The sequence below is a fragment of the Pagrus pagrus genome (genome assembly GCF_965226575.1).
Source record: "Pagrus pagrus genome assembly, chromosome: 22".
In the NCBI taxonomy this organism is placed as follows: domain Eukaryota; kingdom Metazoa; phylum Chordata; class Actinopteri; order Spariformes; family Sparidae; genus Pagrus; species Pagrus pagrus.
Genome location: NC_140204.1, coordinates 18,131,096 through 18,153,335, shown reverse-complemented (window position 1 = coordinate 18,153,335; position 22,240 = coordinate 18,131,096). Strand labels below are relative to the sequence as shown.

Sequence of the window (22,240 nt, the reverse complement as noted above, 5' to 3'; positions counted from 1 at the left end):
GGAAACCAGGCACTTAGAAAATGCACCCAGTCACAAACAATAAATCAATGTCAGAAGGAGATTGTAGCAATGAGAAAAAGTAGCTGTAGCTTATTACGCCCACGCTTCTCACAAAACAAAGCAAGTGCACAGTAAACTGCACAGTCCAGACAATAAGAAAACAATGAAGGAAATGCCAGTTGTCAAAAAAAAACAAACAGATTTTTCAAGCACGGAAAGCACGATGAGATACCAAATCACAATTTTATATTTAGCTGCTACATTATTTTGAAATCATGCCACACAATTTTAGATCAGCCTGGAGCTTTATTCCACAGATTAAGTGCTTTTACTGAAGTGCATTTGTTTTGAATTTGAATAATTGTGCAGTGCGCCGCAAAAAAGTAGTGTACAGTCAATGGTCTCCATCCAAGTACTTACTACCGTCACGCATTGTGCAGTCAGTCGGACAATCCGAGGTTCATTTGGACTGTGCTCCATTTTCGCGTGGCAAAAAATAAATAAATAAAAAAAAATGCCAAGAAGAACAGCAGCACACACTGCACACTCATGTCAGCTTCCATTTCAGGACCACGGACAGCGTCAGAGGAGCCGGTCCTGACGCATGCACACACTCTTTCTCCCACTCATTGGCTGGCTCTGAATTCTATATGTACTATTTACTGTATAGGGAGGCAGAAAATGTCCACGCTTTAAGGAAGAGGAGGGGATAAATCTGAGGCTTTGCAAGGAAAGAAGAAAAAAACATATCTGCGACATGATTAAAATCAAATGTTGCTGTTTTTTAGACTTTCCTTTCAATTTTGCCGTTTACTTGTGAGTTTATATATACTTTATTCTATTCAGGACTTTAAAAAGCACATTTTTGGGTTTAACTTGTCACAATTGGTAGATATACATCCAGTGACAAGGGTTAGCAAGTGGACATTGCTTTGTTTTAAAGGAGACCTATTGTGCAATTTTCGTTTTCCCCCTCGGTGTATATGTTACACAGCTTCTTGTGCCTTTAAAAGGTCTTGAAAGTTAAAAAGGCTGAAGCAGCGCCTCTCTCGCACAGAAAACACTGCTCCTGAAACGCCTCACCAGTTGTCCCACATTTAATTCTGTGACTTTGTGACATCATGCTACACCAGCACGTTGCACCTTTGCATAATTTATACATTGCGGCTAGTTTGACACATGACAATTGATTTAGCACAGCCGCTCTGTCGTTGTTGTTAGCGGCGCTGGGTCAGCCATGTGTGAGCTGACCAATCACAGAAGAATGGGTATCCGGGAGGTGGGCCTTAAAGAGACAGGAGCTAAAACAGAGTGTTTCAGACAGAGGGGTAATACAGAGCTGCAGTATTTGACAGTATGAGAACACTGATGTGTTTTTTAGCATTAAAGCATGTAAACCTATTCTTGTAGTAACTCTTGATGAAATTACGAACCTGAAAATGTCTTGCGAACGTAATATAGTGTTCATAAGACAAAAAGGTTAGGAACTACTGGTACAATAAAAGTATGAACATTCTCACCAGACATTCAGGCAACACTACTAAATGGTGAACAAATTAAAACTTATAAGACTAAAGTTTTTAAAAGATATAAAAACTAGCACAATAGACAAAAATGAGCCATTTTTGAGGGCACTTCAACCCAAACTCTCAATCAAGATTTCCTTTATGGAAATATATCCAATCAATCAAAAGTCCACAGAGCCAGCCCTAACTTGATTGTACAGTAAATCCAGCAGCTCCAGGTTTAGTCTGAGATGACACAAGAGATTACACTGTCGGTGGTTTGGTGTGATGTAGCTACGGGGAGATAAGGTGGCTTGAGAGAGAGAGCTGGCGATTGAACTGTCCAAAAGCATTAAAATAACATGTATTCTGTTATATCACTGTTGTCAGCTCTGCGTATTTCCCAGGACTCTCCTTTATTTTTAAAAGTTTAACTGGATTTCGATCCCATTTTAGAAGACTTCAGTGGAACAAATTAGTATAAATGGTAAAATCTCTCATGATTTCTTAACTCAACATTCGCAGGCGTATTCAAGAGCAGACTTTCCCTTCAACGGGATATGCACAGCTGGTACGCGTTAGGATACGAACAGATGAAGAGCCAAGGGAGGACGCAAAGAAAGTAGAGAAGAAATCTGGGCATGTTTGCATCTTGGTGTCCCTCCTGGGCCTTTGACCTAAATTACTCCTGTCCTCCATCTTGGCACTCCCTCAGTGTTCCACTCTGTCAGCATTAGGAGCTCTGCCTCATCCGCTCACTGGTTAGTAATGTCCCAGTGCTGCAGCCCGCGGTGGAATAAGCTCTTACAAGGCTGGCCTGAGAAGAGGAGATGGATTCAGATGGGGGGCAGGGAGGAAGGATAGCACAGGGTCTGACCTAAACAAGCTTTGTGCTTCACTCTTGTGCCCATGCTCCCAGATCACTCCTAAAAAACACATAAAGACATGCTGATACTGTGGTTTCTTTTGACCATGCCTATTCTGATCGTTAAACTGTCTGTGGAGGGTAATATCAATTAGTACGTCTCAAGCGTTACATTTAAGACATTTAGCAGACAGTGTCAGACAGACGTCTGCAGCATACAAGTGGGTTTATCATAAAAGTAAAATAATAATTCGATCCAGCTAAGTTTAAGGAAAAATACGTTGTTTTTCCTTTCTCATATTAAGCCATTACCCTTTCGTATTGACACACTCTTTGTAGCCTGGTATCTGTTTAGTAGCTGATACTAGTAACTGAGAAAAGGAGAGGAGAGGGGGAGGGAGGACAGAACACAGGAGACCTCTGTGTTACATGTAATAGGAACTGCTTTGGTGTTAAAGCAGCGGGAAGAGTTCAAAGCCCCTATGGACAGATAAACAGCGGCAGTGATCTTGGATCACACTGGAGGGTTATTGTACAGATCACCAACAAGCCTTTGTTTAGGGCAGAAATAGCCCAGGGGTTGAATGACTGTTCAAACACAGATTGGTTCCTCCATGTTTCTCATAGACGAAGGCAAGGCAAGCCAATGTACCGCAGAGATTACCTCAGAGATGAAATACAACATGAAATGGCAACAGAACAGCTGAGGCCTGTCAGCATTTTGATAGCTCAACATAACAACCTCCCACCATATTTTTCTTGTTTCCCTTTACCTTCTCCACCTTCCTCATATGTCAGACAACATAAAGACTCTTCGCTCCTCAAAGGTTAGCCCAATAAAGAGCGCATACAGCTCTGCAGACGAAACTGCAAATGTCAAAATGGTTAAAAAACGGGCTTTTCTGAACTTACCCCTTATCTTTTACATGTTCTGACAGCCTCAGGGTATCATGGGAGACGGAGTGAGAGTCTCTCCAGTAATCTATCACCTCTGGAGCAGAAAGAATCACGCTATTGAGACTGGGAATTGACTGGCACAGCACACACACATACACACACACACAATCTGACACTAGCGCTGAACATGAGGGAAACAGCTCAGTGTGTTTTAAATTGGGATTATTTGTGGTCTACACAGTATTACACAACATAAATTTGCAGAGAGACGAAACTTGGTCTTGAATAAACAAAATGTGCTTCAGAGTTCAACTGTGAGAATCATAAAACTTAGTTCACCATTTCACTGCTGCTTAGGCTAAACTCGACAGCTACCAAGCTAGCTGCTGTCTGAAAATAACATGACATTTCTTTAAGGAATCTCTCTCTGTCTGTCCGTCTGTATGTATGTATGTTATTTTGCTATCTCTGGAACTGTTCAGCCAATCTGCTTCACACTTGGCAGGTATGTTGGCAGTGTCGAATTTGGACGCATTCAATATTAATACATGATGGATAAATAGCAAACACAGCCCTGTGCAGCAGCTGGGGTGTGGCTTCTGCTCTGGCTCACACGCAATCTCATGGCGAAGCAGACTTAAACAAATCAGAGAATAGCGTGGTGCAGCAACTTGCTGTAGTAATGCATTAAACAATAAAACGATAAAAAACAAAAAGTGAAGGTTAAACAAGTCTGTATGAGTGGAGGCCAACATCTAGAGGTGAGATTTTAAGTTTCTGTCAACCTCAGTGTGCTAGCTAACGTTAGCCCCAAGGGCTAGAATGTTTGCCGTTGCCTGACAGCACCATCAGCTGCTCCTAGATGCCTCTCTCATTGGTTGTTGTAGTCCGGATCAGAATGTACTGGTGTAATCATCCAGATCCAACTGTGAGCAGTTCAGGAGGCCTAACACTGGATATGGAACCCCTCTCATTACCAGATAATCGGTGCTGAACAGCATGATTTGAATTACACTAGGGCTCTGCACTAGTGTAGAAGAAGACAATCTGTCGGGTATTCATTAGCAGTAAAAGAACACTTTCTCTGCGTAAGTTATAATCTAAATCAGGGATTGTATTTTTGGGAAAATGTCGCTCTGTCAGAATTTTTATTTTGATGTAAAAAACTAATCACTACGTCTCCCACAGGGCATATAGTCAAAAAACATGCTCTCAAACCTTGTTCAGTGGAAGATCTAACAGACCTGATGTTGTTTTATGAAGTAGTGTAACTATTGGATTTCTTTTTTTTTTATTTGGCTACCTTATGAAAAGTTAATGCAAGAGCTCGTAACCTCAAATCATGTTCAATATTCTTGGTTGAGAAGAGCAGAATTTATATTTGACAGCTTGAGAGGTAGCTGGCAATCCAATAATAATTTTATAATGTCTGTATAGTCGTAAAATCCTCTAATAATTCCCTCGTGAGTGTATAGTAATCCAGATTCAGACTGGAATTTAAACTCTAAAAGACATTTTTTCGAGGTAGCGTATGCATGAATGCATGAGCAGATAAGCCTACAAGTGTGTGTGTGTGTTGTGCGTGTGTGTGTATGTCTGGCTACATGGGGAGAAAATGGCTTTAACCTTCATGCCTACTCGATCATCACCAGTCCGTAAATGTCACTACATCTGCCTCCCCGCTACTCTCTACATCTCTGTTTACCTCTATCTCTCTGCTTCACATAATCTCTCTATCTCTGTCTGCTTCTCACTGTCATCTCTTTATCTTAAGGTTTTTTGGGTGCACCTCTCTTATTTTCCCTCTGCTTCCTAACTTCTTCCCTCCAAACTTTTCTTCCCCTCCTCTATTCTCTCACTTTAAACACTCTCCCCCACCTTGTTTTCACCTCCCATTCCTCTGCTGTTCAAAATACCCTCGAGCGGCACGTTTTTTCCCCCTCTCTCCCCTCCTTTTCACAACATCCCCCCAATGCACATAGGCTTTTTCTTCTCATTTTTCTCCTCTCCCAACCTGATACCTTTACAAATAACACTCTCTTCCTCATTCTCCTCTTCCTTCATCTTCTTGTCTCTTTCTAAAGCTCACACTGCTTTTCTCTTTCTCCGTCTCTCTTGTACAGCCATTATTTCTGAAAACCCTGTGTCAGCATCCTCTCAATCCTTCTTTCTCTTTTCCTTTTCTTCTTTTTTCTTTCTGTCGACTTAATTCTTCGCTGTCAGCCAGGTTGGAAAGATATTTCTCAGACTCTCAGTCTGAAGCTCGAGAATGAAAAGGGAGAGAATGAAGGAAAGTAAAAAAAAAAAAAAAGATAAATTGTGGAGAAAAGCTAGACAGAAAAAGAATGAGGGAGAGGGTGAGGGAAATAAAAAGAAAAGGGTGAGAATGAGCACAAGTGCTGAACAGAAATACCTTAACAGCAGCTAACACAATTATTGCAATGAATGAATTCCTGTCTTTTATGATACATTTCATCAGGCAATGAAACATTTGAGGTTATGATATGATTGATGACACACAAATATATCCACACTGTTCAGATACCTTTGCTGTAAATGCAGTCCTTTCAGATACATAAAAGCATATTAACAGCACATAATCACATATTTGGAGGGACGCTAACACGCTTCTTCAGCTGCCCCTCCACTATTGACACTCCACTGTCGGATCTAATGTAGTCAGACTTCCAGTTAGTTAGTTTTTTTATTATGTGGTATAAAGGGACTTAAACTCAATTTCATTCTACAACCCTTGTGTTGTAAAATGAAGACCAAATAAACCTTGATGTTAAGCACACATTTGCAGCTCATTTATTATGCTTCAGATATGTAGTATATATTTAGGATGCAATGGTGAGAAAATTTTCCATCAGGCCAATAAACTGGTAACAACAGCAGTGTTACTGATCACACTGAAAATTTTACAGGAAAAGACGCTCAATATTTGTATAGTACACTATTTTATGTTACTGCTAATGCAAACCAACCATTTCCTGCTCCGGCAGCATCACAATAATAGCATTTAACTAACACAAGTTAGCTTTTATTATGAAGTATTTGCAGGAATTGCTATTTGTTTGAAAGTGAGTTTAGCATTTGTGACATTTTATGACAGTGGATCAGTTTAAAATATTACAGGGATTAGTTTTAACACAGTCAATGGGAGCAATGGAACAAGAAGAAACTGTTAAATGAAGAACTGTGACGGGTTGCACACCTCCAACTTCTCAGTGAGGTAACCAACTCCTTTTCCTCATTAAACTTGCAATAAACAAGTTTTTGCTCAAATGTATATTCACGTAGTAAACGTTAATTGCACAATGTAATGGCTGTAGATTGACACCATCAGTGTTTGGATTGGTTCTCTGTGTCCCCACTTTCATTATAGTATTTTGTCTGCCACTTGGCACTAAATCTCCCAGGAAAATAAAGGCTGAATAAAGAAAATAAAGGCCATTATAGACTAAATTAATGAATAAAGTCATGTTTTGTCCTGAATTGTCGGTAGCTGCTACACTGAGAAAGACATTGCCAAATAGGTGCTTTTGCTCCTCCGCCATCGTCCTGTTGGTCAACTCCTCGTACTCTAATATTGTGTTAAGAGAATTGTGACTCCTGCAACTTTGCTGCTGCTATACAGAACAAACACTTTCAGTTTGTAGGTGTATGTCCACCGTCAGACTAAGTATTGATATGAAAAGGCAGTCGGCAAGCAGTGTAATCGGTATATGTCTGAATGGTGCTGTAGTATGCCATCGTTTTTATTTTGGTCTATAGAGTTTATTAGCAGAGAAAAACTCTGTTCCTTTCTGCTCGTCAGACGTCAGAGGGGAAGTGAAAAAAACAGGAAAAAAATAGTTTTGCAGCATATAGAAAAATACAAGTGAAATGCCTCATTAATTATTAAGTATAGCTCAGCTGTCATTAAATATACCCCTGTGCTTTAATGCTGATCAGCTCCAGCAGTTGTGATCGAATGCAACGAATGCGCAGGACTTTTCAGAATCGATATTCATTTTGACCATTGCAGCACCAAAACATGACGCACCTCTCCCTCTGTAAACACCTTATAAATACATGCCTCAATATGGCTCCTATGAATGTCAACATCCGTGTCTATCTCCAGAAATGTTTCCCTTTTTGTTTTATTTTTGGTTAGAGCAACTGGCATCAGTTATTTACTCCAGCAGTTGATGCCTCAAACAGAAACCCTTGTGGTATACAGATATAAATACATCTGATATATTTGCAGAACCTTCCACACGTATTTAAATAATCTTTTTATATGTGCATATTTCTCCGGAGAAGAAAGTAGAGTGAGTCTAAAGCGCGCCGAAGCCTGCTCAACCATAACAGATCTACTTCTTAAAGCCCAAAACAAGGGTGGAAAGGAAGCTGAACTGAGGAAGTAGGAGATGGGCAGTATAATCCTGAAGTTATCAAACACTTCTGATATATGCAGATGTAGCCAGTGTTTTCATGTATGATGCTGCACTTCTGTTGTAGTTCTTTTTTTAAAAATATATTTTTCCCTTTTAAAACACCACAAAATGCAGGAACAGAGCGAGCCCAAGGAAAGTGATAAATAAAGTCCATACCACGATCAGATATTTAGCCCTTGTCATGCCTTTGCTGCCCTCTGGTAGACCTGCCAGGCTGCTTAACTTGTTGTGGTCATTTTGCAGCTGCTGCACGAACAAGCAGGGACAGCATCATGACAGTCTCATCCGTCTTTGTCCTATAACTGTGATTCCCCCCCAAAATCCTATTATTCACCTAATGCTGCTACAGGCAAGGTTACTGTGTGTTGAGTGAGATGGACAGGCTCGAAGGAGAAAGCCCCTTTAGTCATCATACAAAATCCTGTGACTCAACGGGAAGACAAAGTGAGCCAGAGCATTGCATCATCAGATTTAAAAAGAACAGAAGGATTCACACAGCAGGAGCACAAAGGCACCTGTAATATTCTCTAGCTTTAATTTGATTAATTTTACACTCCTCCAACATTAAAGGTAATGCAGCCACGTGTCATTTTAAAGTGCCTCTCATTTGCCGGGTTAAGATCTTCACATTTTGTGTTCCGCGTTGGCGATATTGTCTGATAAACAGTCATGCAAATCACGTCAGTTAATTGAGGGAGCCGATTGTATTGAGACTTAATGACACAAGAGCGGCAGAAAACGTGTAGTGACAGGGTGACTAATGACGACTATATAAATCCATTTCAGCACATTTCTGAAGGGTGAACGTCGAACACTACCTGAAAGGACAGAGGCTCCGCTGGCTCCTTTTTTAACTGCCATTCATCCGAGAATGAACTTCACAGCTTTTTTTTGGAGTGGGGGTGTAGTCGCAGCTTACTCATCTTAGCTGCTCATCTGTGACCTGCTCGCACACGTGCCTGCGCACACACATGCACAGTTAAGGGAGCGAGAGAGCAGTGGTGTGTGATAATAAAGCAGAAGACTGGCACTGGAGTATTTCTGCTTGTCTGCCTGCCTGATTGTCTACGTCTCACACACACCAGAACTTCTGCTTACAATGTATGAAATAGAGTGTGTGTGTGTGTGTTTATGTGTGTTTGTGTGTGAACGACTCACACAGCAACCGCCACATCTTGCTCATCTCAGTTACTCATCTACAACCTGCTCTCGCATCCACACACACACACTCGTACACAAATCTTATTGAGTTATTAACTGCATTTCGGCTGCAATATTTTAGCTCTAGGACAATGACAATGTCCCCATCTCTATCCTCTCTCTCCTCTCTCTCTCTCACACACACACATATACAGTCTTTTGTACAGCTCCAAACAAGCGTCCATCATTCATGGTCGACGCTCACTCACAAGCTGTCAGGCGCACTTCCATTTCCTCGTAGATCATGCCGGACTGGCACACTTTGCCTAAATGAGCTACTCAACACCTACTTACTGCCGCGCCGGTGCACAAACATTTGTTACACACAAACACACACTCGCTCACGTCCATAAACACAGAGAAATAAGCCTCTTTTTGTGTACGGGCCACTGTCTGCCTCAAGTCACATAATGGAACCAAATGAGACGAGTCAAGATGGTGTTACAGGGCTGGATGACAACGTTTGAAATCATTATCTCGGTACTGTCGAGGAAGATTTGCAAAATTAATATCAGGATTTGTCAAGTTTTTATTTAAAAACATATAGTAATACACCTGATGGTCAAAACAATAAACAGATTTTTACTGTTACATATGACCAGGGAAAAACTACCCTAAAATACCCAGCAGCACCTCTCATCATTCATACAAATAATGGTCAGTGATGATGATGATCATGATGATGATGATGACATCTTACATTAACGCATGTTAGAGGATAAAACAGGTGGCTATATCTCAGCCAGTAAAATGTCTCGGACAAGAACATTGAACTAGTGTTATTGATAACATGCAGCCACTAGATGGGGCCGTCCATCTCCCCCTTCCACTGCATTTACATTACAACACTGCTGTTGGTCAAATTATCTGCCCCCTCAAGTGGTTGCCAGTTTGTGCACTAGCTAACCTCAGCTAATGTTAGCTAAGGTTACTAATGTTAGCATGCAAGCGTTAGCTAACGTTGCTGATGCTAGCTAGCAAACATTAAAATTGCCAATGTGAGCTAATGTTAATGTTGCTAATGCTAGTTAGCTAACATTAGGGCAGTACTGTATCTTGGTGCATACTGTAGAACTCAGCCAATCTTACATTGTCTTCCACAAACTGGCAATAACCAAGACTGTTGGTCGCTGAGATACCACATGATATCAACCGCGTTATACTATTGGCTGACAAACCTTGTTAGAAGGGTGCGACCAACTGTCAGAATTTAAAAAAGTTAAAAAAAAAAAAGTTAAATAAAAGCATTTTTCAGCAACATTTCTTTTGTTTAAGTTAAAGGGTAGCTCCTCCAATTTTTCACATTTAAAGTGTGTTGACAAGTCTTCAGGGAGTACTACTGCATATGTGAAAAAAGTAGTATAAAGCCTTTTGTGGCTCCAGAGGATGCTGCATTTAATCTGATAAATTGGCTCCAGTGATGTCACTCAATGACCAGGATTGTGGGTAATGTAGGAGCCAAGGAGAGACAGCAGATAGATGTCAAATCAGTAGAGTTACCCTTTAAAGGGCCTCACATAAAGTTAAGTTTTCCCCACGATATTTACAGTATACACACATGTGCTGATTGACTATTATATTTTTATGAATTTCTCTGAATTCCACCTGATGGTTTGAGAACTGACATGCTGTTAAAAAAGTGAGCTCAAGCTATTCACAGCCTGCAGGAATGTTCTTTCCTTCACAATTACAGCTTGCTGTAATAATGTGAATGATAATAGTGGATGAAAAGCACTTTCTCCACCCTGTAAGTGGAAAGCTCCCTGTTGTGGTTGAACAAAGAGAGTACTAGGGAGCACACAGCAGGATAATGAAGGAAAAAAATACAGAATCAGAAATATTTTATTGATCCCCGAAGGGAAATTGGGACACAGTACAGTTGCTCCTATTCTAGAATAGAAATACATAGCTATAAGCATAGTGAAATGATACCAAAAATAAGATCTAGTACGATAATTGTAGGTGCATTATCCTACAATGTTAATACATACTGTAAAACAACTGCAATATATATGGGAAAAAGAAAATGCAGTGTACTACAATATGTAGCAACAGTGTAAATAATAATAATGCTAAGAATGGGATCTACAAATATCTTCAAATGCAAGAACAGTATACATAAATGCAGTAATGATACAATAGTACAGCAGAATATTGCACAGGTGAATGATTGTACTGTTAAGTCATTGTTGCTCATGATTTCTGAATCATAAATAAACGATGGGGTTGTAACTGCTGACAGCGGTGGAATAAGTCCGAAGGCCACTCTGTTGACTCAGTGTGTGACTCTGAGGGAGGATATGAAAAGTTTGATGGCCACAGGCAGGAGTGACTTCCTGTGGCGCTCTGCGGTGCCTCGTGGTGCAATGAGTCACCTGTGTTTGACGAGCACGTCACAGAGTTTGTGGGCATAATGACATGTAACTTGGACACCGTCTTCCTCTCTGACACCGCCATGAGAGAATCCAGCTCCACCCACACAGCGTCACCGGCCTTATGGATAGTTAGTTGAGCTGAGTTCGTGGGCATCAACAAGTAGGGCCCTTCTAGTAGACTCTGAAGATTCCCAGGTACCTGTAGTCCTCACAACGTCCACACTGTCCCCGACACTGATGTCACAACCCTGTAGTCGGCTCCGTATCCTTACTGATACATCCAACTAAAGCAGAATCATTAAACACCTGTCAATCCCTTGATAACAGACAGAGCTCCAAAATTATACAGTAGTTCAATCTGTGCGTTAAAATGACCACAACTATTGATTCTCTCTTCTCTCTGTTGTCACTCAAATTCACCTCACCTCCAGTATGAATGTGCATCGTCACACCTCTCGCATTCCAGTCCACATTGTATGTCTTTTTTTGCGTGCATGTGTTGTGAATGAGGATGTATAAGTGTGATGTTCATGCGTACTTGAGTGTGTGTGTGTGTGTGTGTGTGTGTGTGTGTGTGGCCGTGGGGAGAAGTGGAGCCGAAGTGAAGCCTTACGTAACCCGGCTTCAAAGTGAGCCGCAGTCGGCCGGCGATCCAGACAGGGCCGAACGCAAGGAGAGAGTAAAGACGGCAGTTTCACAGAGAGAAGGATAAAATGAGGAGAGGATGGAGGAGAGATGGTGGAAACAACTTTAGCTCGAAAACATTCTGAAGACGCTTTTTTTGCATGGTAACTGGTAAACAACTGGTAAAGCCTTTCTTTCTCAAAGATCTAAATAATATACCATGCTTTGCTTGATGTCCTTTTCTAGCCCTGTGCTGAAGAAGTCAGACAAACTATTCTGTCCAATCTGGGTGTATTATAATTGCATTTGCTGTTATTTTTTGTCATCTACGGATAGATGTGTGTGTTTAAGGTGAGGAGGGGGTTGATGGGAGTTGGGTTCTTGCACATGCTCCTGTCGCCTCAGTTCCTTTGATTGGGAAAAGAGTCTTAAAATGTCAAGAAAACCAGCTATTTTTCTTCCTCTCCGGCTTGATTCACACTGCTCGGCTCGTTGCAAAAAAAGACGTCAATCAAGCTCAGCCTTTACACTTTTTTCTCAGCATGTCGCCGCTAATGGTTGCTTGATTTTTGCTCTCCCTATTTTGTCCCCCCCACCCCCAATAAAGAGTGTTTCTGAGTCGGGTTTCTTTGACGGGCAGGTTACTGTTTAAAACTTTGTTGTAACTTGACAAACTTTTCAGTAGATAGTTTTGACATGCATCTGTGTGTGTCTGTGTCACTAACAACAATTATGCTACATGAAGACAGCAAATGTATATCATTTTCCCCATCTGTTTAAGTAGAAAGAAATGAACTCAAGGTCCGCTTACTAGCTTCTTCATGGTTTCCAACAGAAGAATGAGTTTGCAACGGCTGTGAAAACGATTTTTTTTCTTTCTAAATTCTTGGAAAACTATCATTCTCAAAGTCAGCCAAGAACGACTTTATTCAAACACCTGCTCTCTAGTTTTTAAACATATTATATCATTTTATAATATTATAAAGTTCAGCCTTCAGGTTTGCTACTGTAAAGTATCGTAACCATGGCTTTTACATTAGATTTTCACTGACATTTGCACAAAGACATGGCAGCACCGTTACATTCTCGAGTGTCCCTCTGAGTAAGCTTATAACAGGAAAGGCAAGGAAAGGCAAATAGTTGGGTGAATAAACACAAATATACACTTCATTAAAAGTACTGTGTGAATTATACAAATACTAATAAAAATACAGACTTGAATATTGCAAAAAGAATGTAATATAATTATTTTCACTAATTAAATATTGCACAAGGTCATGTACTGGGACGAGACTCTTTCAGGTGATAAACTACTTGTAGAAGGAAAAGGATGTAAAAGTTCTTATCACATTAGCCATCATAAGACATTTTGTTGTGTAGCATTGAGCCAACAGTCCTCTAACAGTACCTCTAATAATTATTGTTGTATCCAGGTGCAGTTTTTACTTGTAGATGTAAAGTCCCAAACATCAAGAAAGGGAGGAATGCTCTTGCTACCTCACCCAGCATCTAACTATGTGCTAAAGTAACAGAGAGTTAAGTGTAAAAAAACCCAAACAAACTTGGCAACACTACCTAATACTTCATCAGGGTATTTTACTTTTCAATATTCGCATTGGTCTTTGGTTCTATCTTTGGTTTGTATTTTTGCACATCTGGTCATTTTTAGCTTTGGTGGCAGTGACTAAAATATCACAACAACTATTGGATGATTGCCATGAAATGTTGTACAGACATTCATGGTCCCCAGAGGATGAAGCCTAACTACATTAATGGTGGAATGACTTTTCACCCAGCGCTACCAGCAGGTCAAATGTATCACTTATCTGGTGCAGTATATCTATATGTGCTTAATGGTTCTCACTAAATTTGCTATGACGTTCATGGTTCCCAGACAATGAATCCTTGTGGCGATGCTGCAACTCTCCTACAGGTTCACCAGCAGGTTGACAAAATTGTCATTAACCTCAGCTGGGTTTATTGCTAATAAGCAAATGCTTGCATGCTAACACACAAGGTGGTGAAAATGACAAACGCTTTACCAATGGTTAGTTAGCATGCTGATGCTAGCATTTATCTAGAAAAACCATTGTGGCCCAAACCAAACTCTTTTCTTTGTAACAGTGTAATCCTGTGCTTTTATTGTGAAATGCCTGTGTTTCTGTGTTGAGGCTGGCCATTCATGTGTCTAGTTCTCAATGAATTACTGACAAATATTCAGCCATCTTGTCGGCGATGCTTGTACTCATTCTGTTCAACACCTTGATGAAGAGCGGACTCAAAGTCAGTGTGTGCTGTTGTAGAAGTTATTTTTCTCAAAGATTCAACTCAATAAAATCCAGGTTTTTTTTTTTTGACAAACCTCAAGTTCCCAAAGTGGATTTATAAGATGAAAGCGATGAAAGGTGAAGAGCGTTTTCTGTACTTACTTTCTGAATGCTTGGGTGAAGAGTGTTTTTCTACTAACTTTCACTGCCTGAAAAGATGAGGTGAACGGTGTGCATATAGGTTGTGTTGCATCCAAAAAGGTGACTTGTGACTTTTTCTGCGATATCTGAACATGAACAGGAAAAATCACAGGTGTGTGGAGGAGAAAGTGATACCTTGATCAGAGCTGATTTTGTCCGATTTTTCTTAAACGCTGCACTGAGAAGAAGTGTCGTAAAAAACTTGGTCAGAGTCAGGTTCCTTGAATGTGACGTGAGCGGTTCATTAACAAATAATAATAATAATCATAATAATCATAATAAACCTTTGGAGATGATAATGGAGGGAGGAAAAGAGGCAGAGATTTTTCTCTTTGTTCCGCTCTCTCTCCTGTTTCCCTCTCTCTGTTTTCTTCTCCTTTCTTTCCGCCGCTCTTTTAATTTACCAAAAACAGCCAGTGGGCAGATGGGGATCAAATTACATTCACCTTTTACCTGCACTCCTCTGCGCAATTAGCGTCACGCTTACTTGTCATTTCAAATTGACACTCTGCTGTTGTGCTATGTAATTATTTACCCGCCTGGGGAATAGCTCTTTGGTTTAACCAGTAAATAATGACAGACAGACACACACACACACACACACACACACACACACACACACACACACATACTCCAAAACACAAAAGCACCTGTGCCCTATTTTATCTGAAACATGTTTAACGTGCCTTTTACCATTACAGGGTCATTGTCTTGATGCGTGTGTCTAATTAAAGGTGTCTTTGTGTTCAGTGTGTCGATTTAAAAAAGCTCTAATTGACTAATGATGTGCAACGGCCCTTTAAAATGCTCCATGTGCTTTCACTGCTGAAAGGTCAGCGTTTTAAAATTTTGGGGTTTGAGCATCAGGACCCAAACCTGCCATTCTTCCTATAGGTGTCCTCTTCTTTGCCTGTTCTTTTTTAAGAACCTTTACATTTTTTCTGGTCATATTCTGGTGGTAGAAAAAGGGGCTGGGTCCTGTTCTTCAAATCACAGAGGCCTTGTTACTTACTACATTCCCCTTTTTCCACCTCTTCACCAATCCCCCCCACCCCACCCCTACCCACCACCCACCCAACCACCCAGCCAGCTCCCGAAAACAAAGTGAGGCTCAGGGAACAAACAGGGTTTCAAGGAGAGAGCGAGAGAGAGAAAGAGGGGACCATAAACAATGGCAGCCGTTTTCTTCTGCAGGGGGAGAGAAGGAAACCACGTCCAAAAACAGTTTTCTTTGATCTTGTGTCTTTTCTTGTGATAAATCTGTGTCTGTGATGCCTTTTGTTTTTGCTTTTGTACTCTTTTTAAAGGAAAAAAAAAACTGAAAAAAAAAACCAAAACGATAAGCAACCATGAACTCTTGCTGATTTGTCCTTTTTGCTCTTTCTTCTTTTCTTTTTTTGATATTCTTTTTTTTCCGTTTTTGCCAGTAATCTTTTTTGAATTTTCTCTTTTCTCTTTTTCCCCCCTTTTTTTCTTAACCCTAGGTCCGCTCACAAAAAAACATGATGAATCTTCAATGAACAAGCCTCGAGACGAAGGTATTTTTGTTGCATGTTTTTCCTTTTTTCTTGTTTTGAAGTCTTTTTGGGGGATGTGTACACATGCAGTAGAGTGGAAAACACACACACGCACACACGTCAGACATCTCTTAGGTGGGACTTTGGGTATGAGATGCATACCGATGTGTTGGTGTAAGTGTATGTGCTGAGCCTTGCAATTAAAAAGCTGTCTTCTCTATGCAAATCATTAGCCTTATATAACCTCGGAGGATCATAAGGCCTGGCTAATGGAACCCAGATACCCTTCATTATAAAGTCATCTGCAGACGGTTGTGTGTGTTTTCCAGAGGTCCTTGTCTGGCTCTCGAACAAGAGAGAGCCCCGGACACCATCATCATCGCCACCGTGCCCTTGAAAATACATTGGCCGACTAACAGCATTGTCACCGCACAACAAAGCACCTATTGAGACCCGCTTACACAATGAGGTGCATTATTACTGCGCCTCAATCCCCAGCTCAAGGATGAAATTGCTATTGAGTAAGGACCTACACAAATATTAAGCTAGCCTCATTCCAAGTCAATGATGATAACATCAAATCAAGCAAGGGGGGGAAAAAAAAAACACGAGGGGACATCCAAGGACGTTTGTGCCCCGCTTTGGAAGATTTGGGTGCAATCGGCAGGACACAGAACTCCCAGCCTGCTGTTAATTTATCTCCTACCTGCAGCACATACACTGAAGAGGTGATTTTATCTGCACTTTCATCCCCCTCCGCCCCACTTGTTCTTTTGGACTTGTTTCTTGGAGAAAAAGATGACTGATGATATTTTGATACATATTTCTCTTTATGCTATTTTGAGGGGTTGTGCGAGTGAATCTTTTTCTTGCTCCGTGATGCTCTTTGATTTGGGGTATTTTTTGAAGTTGGGAGTCGGAGGAAGTTTGACACGAGAGGATTTTCTTGGTGATCAAACGCGCTGGCACAGACACAAGTTTTTTTGAGCTTGAGCAGTCAGGCCCAGTCGAGACGCTTCCCCACCCCCCCCTCCTTTAAATGCACGTCTTTCATCCCTCATCATGGAGTACAATTAACCTCATTTGATCGGGAGCTGCTAATCTCATTACACTAACCCAACAACATGATCTGGAAATGGGATTCACAGCAGGTACGGGGGAAAGACTGGAGTGAGTCAGTGAACGGAGACCAGAAGGAGACGGTTACAGGTACTAAAAAACAGACAGATAGCTTGCTAGAGATCAGCGATTCTCAAAGTGGGGTCCAGGGACCCTCAGGGGTCCTTCAGAGGGTTCAGCAGGGGTCACCAAAACAAATGGGAATAATTTATTTTCACTATAATTCAATCCATATGTAACACAATGACATATGACTATTAAAGCAAAGTTCTTGGATGGGAGGACCCGTGGACACAATCATATGTAGAGATAAATGTCCTTTAGAAAGATACAGCAGCTTGCAACAGGTAACATGTTCCCACAGGACCGGTATTGGAGATAACTTCCTGTCCAATTTGTAAAAAATATAGGTCATGACTTCAAATATCCCCCTGCAACCCCATTCACTCCCCTGAAAAGATCCGTAATCAACCAATACAATGCTGATCATTTAATATTCTTCATTTATTTATGTGTACGATCAAAAAAGTTTAACTTATGTCCAGACATGGTGGTGTAAATGCTGTTTCAAAGCCCACTCCACACTCCCTGGATATAACTGTAGTGGAGAAATTCTGATTCCCTCATATTTTAATATATTTTAGTATATTTATCCAAAAGGAGTCAAAAATGTATCTTGCTTATTGTTATTTTACTTGGATGTTTGAGTTTCACTATGCAGGATGATGTTTGTGCAGAGCTTTACTCTAGAAGGTTGTTTTTCACATTCAACCGCTGAAGGAGGAAAGTTTCTCTGTGCTCACCTTAAATAACCTTCAAAAGTTCTTACAAGTGTGAGGTGGAGAGATGAAGCCTCCTGTGCATGAGAAGGCTGCAGCTAGCCATTATTTTCTAGCCATTATCAATTAATCGGCTCATTATTGTCACCATTAATTATTAGTCTTTTAGTCTACAAAATCTCATGAGTGAAGTGACATCTTTGACAGTCCAAAGCCTCTTCATTTAGTGTCATAAACGACAAAGAAAAGCAGAGGATACTCACATTAAAGATTCTGGGACCAGCAATTATGACTGATCGATTATCAGAACAGTCAGCAATTCATTTTCTTTTGCTTAACTTAACAATACAACGACCAGTTGTTGCAACTGGAGTGCACAAACACTGAAAACTCACTGTTCAGTGAAGTAGGGCCCATCTTGTGTCCAACAGTTGGACTTTTCAAACAAACCACATTAGCATATTCATAGTTTCTTGATTTTTCAGCGAAGCAGAATAATTTGATACAATTTTAAGAGTATTTAATGAGGTAATATCAGATGCAAATAATTATGAAAGTGGGGTGTTTTTTTATGTCTTAAAAATGCCTCGAGGCGACCTTTAAGTATATTTAGCGAGGCAGCCTTCAAAACCCACCATGTGTAACTGTAAGCTGCTGTTGTAACTCCTACAACTATATGAGAACATGAACCGACTGTCCTCATTGGCAGCTGTGGGCTTGCCGGTATTCACTGTGAAGTGTGTTTCAAGCAAGCCATCAACAGAACACTACATGTAACTTGAAACGCCTGAAAATAGACATAAAGCTAATTTTCTTTTAAAGACTCATCTGGAAGCAGAACGAGTCCATTATGAGTCAAGAAAGACTCCAAAGCAATAGTGGCACTGCTACTGTACAATGGCTGCATTGTGTAAAAATACAGTAAGACAGCACAATGGGCAGTTGTTTACAGTGTGAGCTTTTGTCACGTCTTGCCTGGTGGAAGTGATTCATACACATACTCAAGCCTGTGGAATCCAAGCTGCTTCCAAGCCCTCATACGTACAATCTTCCACCCTGAGGCGATGCACTGTTACCTGTCAAAGACCTGCAGTGGTTTGAAATGTTGCACGAATGAAGATTTCAGTGCGAGAAACCAGATTCAGAGTGCAGAAACTGTCATAATCGCACGTTGACCTGGAAAAATCTCTCCTCAGATGGCTCCTTAATTGTTTTCTTAAAAAACAAAATAGCGTCTTAACATGACATGTCATTTTCAATGAGGCAACCTAGAAAATACATGTCCAGCTTTTATCCGTTAACAGCAGCGGCCAGCTTCATCTGTTTGGTCCACCATTTTGTCCTCATTCTTTCAGCTGTGTATCAACAGCCTTTTCAAATTTGGCATGCTTTGAAGCTGTATATTCTAGGCCACGCTCAGACCTATTCAGAAGCAATTCTATTCAAGTAAAAAAGTACATACTGCACAAAAAAATTAAAGCGGCGTCCTCCGCCCGGCCAGATGACTTCATTCAGCTGCAGCGCGGCTCGCTCTGCTCTGCATCAGGTGTGAGAGCAAAGGCTATTGGGCCGCAGTGCTGCTCAGTGTCGCTGTTCGGAAAGATTGATAGAGCTTACAGCGCAGCTCTGTGCAATTGTGTGTGTGTGTGTGTGTGTGTGTGGAGAGGAGGGGATTACAAACCAGGGCGAGATTGAGCTAAATCAAGAAAGAGACAGCGAGAGTGTGTTTCTGTGCCATCCTGTGTGTCAGCTCTGATCAGAGACAAACCACAGCCACCTGAGCCCCGAACCTGGAACATATTTCTGCCAGGAAACAATGTCACCTCTCCCTGACACGCTAACACACACACGCACACACACACACACACACACTCACAGTAACATAAACAAGGCTACATAATACAAACACGGACGTGCTTTTAAAAGGAAATGTTCCATCAAAACCCAATTGACAGACGCAGCTGAAAGACAGTTTACCGTATAGTACTACAATTTACATCACCATGCACTGAGCTGTGTAGTGCAGGGTGAAACCCCAATGAAAGATGATTTGTGAAGATATGAAATAAAAACAATGCAATATTTAGTTATTCACTGCAATGAAGGCATGCATTTTTATATTACTGCATGATTTAAGGTATAGTACGCAGTTTTGGGCAAGCTGAATGAAAACCAAACGATTACATATACCTCATTATAGAAAGTAACTAAATTAAATGGCCAGTTACTCAACAGCAAAAGTAATTTACACCTACTGGGGCATCTGCAGTCTGAAACTACAATGTCCAAGCTAGTGACCTACATGCTAAAAATGGCAAGTTTCCCAAACCCTAACCTGGTCGCTATCAGTATGACAGTAAACAAGCTAGCAGCTGTTAGCTTGTCTTTTCCTGGGATACTTCCCCTGACACTATTTTGCCCTGTACTCTGGCGGTACGGCAGCGGATACTTCTGTATCTTTTGTCAGACGGCAGCAGGGTGAGCAGATATTTGCTGAGGTGAATATTGTCTTTTACAGTCTTTGGGCCACATGTATAAAAAATGTACAAATAGAAGAGAACACACTGGGGTTTTACAAGCAGGTAGCCCTTCAATATGTGAGAATTCACTGACCATTCAGCAGATTACTTAACCTCGGTGACTGCCCACCATTCTCCAGATGTCCTGACCTCAGCTGCGCAGTTCAAAACCCTCCGACTCTAAACCGCTAACCGCCTCCACACACCTCAAGCCCCAGAGCTAAGCTTTCCAGCCCAGTCTGTCACTGAACACACAGAAGGGCCAAACTTCTATCAACCCTTCATGTAACTTCTGGTGAAACATGGGACAAGCGCACCCCAGTGTGTCAAAGTTGTGGAGTATTATGGGGATTAGTAACTGTAATTTGTAATCCCTTACCCTACTCGTTACCGAAAAACGTGATTATGAGTATAAACATATCAAAATTACATAGACCGTCACACAGTGGGGGGATTAGATTAAACATCTTCTGTCGTCTTCAGCTCTCCACTGCTTCATTACTGCTATTCTAGAATGAGGAAAAGTGGAGATAGATTCAGGAAGCTGGTATTTGAGAGGCAAACATTATGCAGTACTTCATTAGATTCTGGTGATCTCCAGTCTCTGTAGGCTCCTCATGTGCTAGATTCCTAAAATGAAGGACCCCCAAGGTGACGTTCACCTTTCCCCTGCTCACTTGGTCTCTTAAACTAAAAATAAGGAGGAAATGAAGGAAAACAAAAGACAGAGGTTCAAAAAAAGAAGATTACGTCACTGCTCTTTTGCAGTGACGGCTACTTTTAATATCGTAAAGATTACTTCTTTCATTACCCTGTCCAATACCTGATTGAAATGTTTATCCTCCTTTCAAGGCAAGAAGCCGCTAATTTTTCAAACATGAAGCTTGCAAATGAAGTGATTGATCGAAGCAGGCTTTGGCTTTTTCCAATAATGCAGTCAATTTTCCTCATGAATAGAGATGATAAGAATATGAACCATCCAACTGGGTATTTAATTACAGTATAATATTGGGTGTCATTAATCAAACAAAGCAGTGAAAGGTTCAGATTTACCTTCAGTGATTCTGTTAGACAGTACTGTGTATCTGATAATAAGGTACTAATTCTGTTACATTCCCAGACTGCAGAGGTTACAGAGTCACTTGATTTTATTTCATTTTTCTTACTGTGATTAATACATGCTGCACACACTGGACTGAATTAGTAGGGTATATAGTTTACTGCATAATACAAATAAAGGAGAATAGGCCACCAAGGCTAAAGAATGCTGAATCTCAGCATCGCCAGCTTGAAAGAAAATGAAATGTTGAACTAGTGGGAGAAACCTTTCCTTTCATATTACACAGTATTTACAGAGAAATTACAGACTTTTTTTGGTGGATGGACTGAAGTAAAGGTTATTTCTTTAATCAAACAAGCCTGTGGTGAACTGAGAAAGGTTTTTTCCTATAGCTGGTGTGTAGATAACCTACGTCAGCTACGTTTTGTTACATAAGTAGCTAATCAGTTTGTAAAGGGGCAGGGAGGACAGAAAAAACAAAACTATCACCTACAACGCTAAACCGTCCTGTACTAGGGGTCGACTGATATGTCTTTTTTTTTAGGGCAGATACCAATACAGACTATTAGTAATCAAGGAGACCAGGAACTGATATTTGGAACCGATATTCATTTGCAGTATTATGCAGTAACCCATATACACATCATCTGAAATATGCTGATATCAGCCCTGATAATCGATAAGCTGATAATCAGTCTATCCATACTTAAGTTGGGTGATTAATATTTGTAGGCTTGTTAATACAAGCGACACCGTTCATAATACTTATGATGATTTGATCTGTTGTTTCTTTCGAAAAAAAGTTGTTTTGTTTACGTTACTGCAAGCCTGTATTTTAGGCTTCAGGTTATTATCAGTGGAAATACAATC

At 40.7% G+C, this 22,240-nt stretch overlaps 1 protein-coding gene across 3 annotated transcripts in view; it reads left to right on the top strand.

Moving 5' to 3' along the window:
* nlgn2a (neuroligin 2a) overlaps positions 1-22,240 on the top strand; it is a 191,984-nt gene that overhangs the window by 83,281 nt on the left and 86,463 nt on the right. For 2 of the 3 annotated variants that reach the window (XR_014621429.1, XM_084344046.1), the window contains exon 3: positions 15,861-15,914. The exons of the other annotated variant lie outside the window; for it this stretch is intronic. Coding sequence is in view for 1 of the 2 variants with exons in the window: in XM_084344046.1 (XP_084200172.1) it covers positions 15,861-15,914 (54 nt within the window). In the remaining variant the exon portion in view is untranslated. The remainder of the gene's footprint in view (positions 1-15,860; positions 15,915-22,240) is intronic. 3 annotated transcript variants of the gene reach the window in all.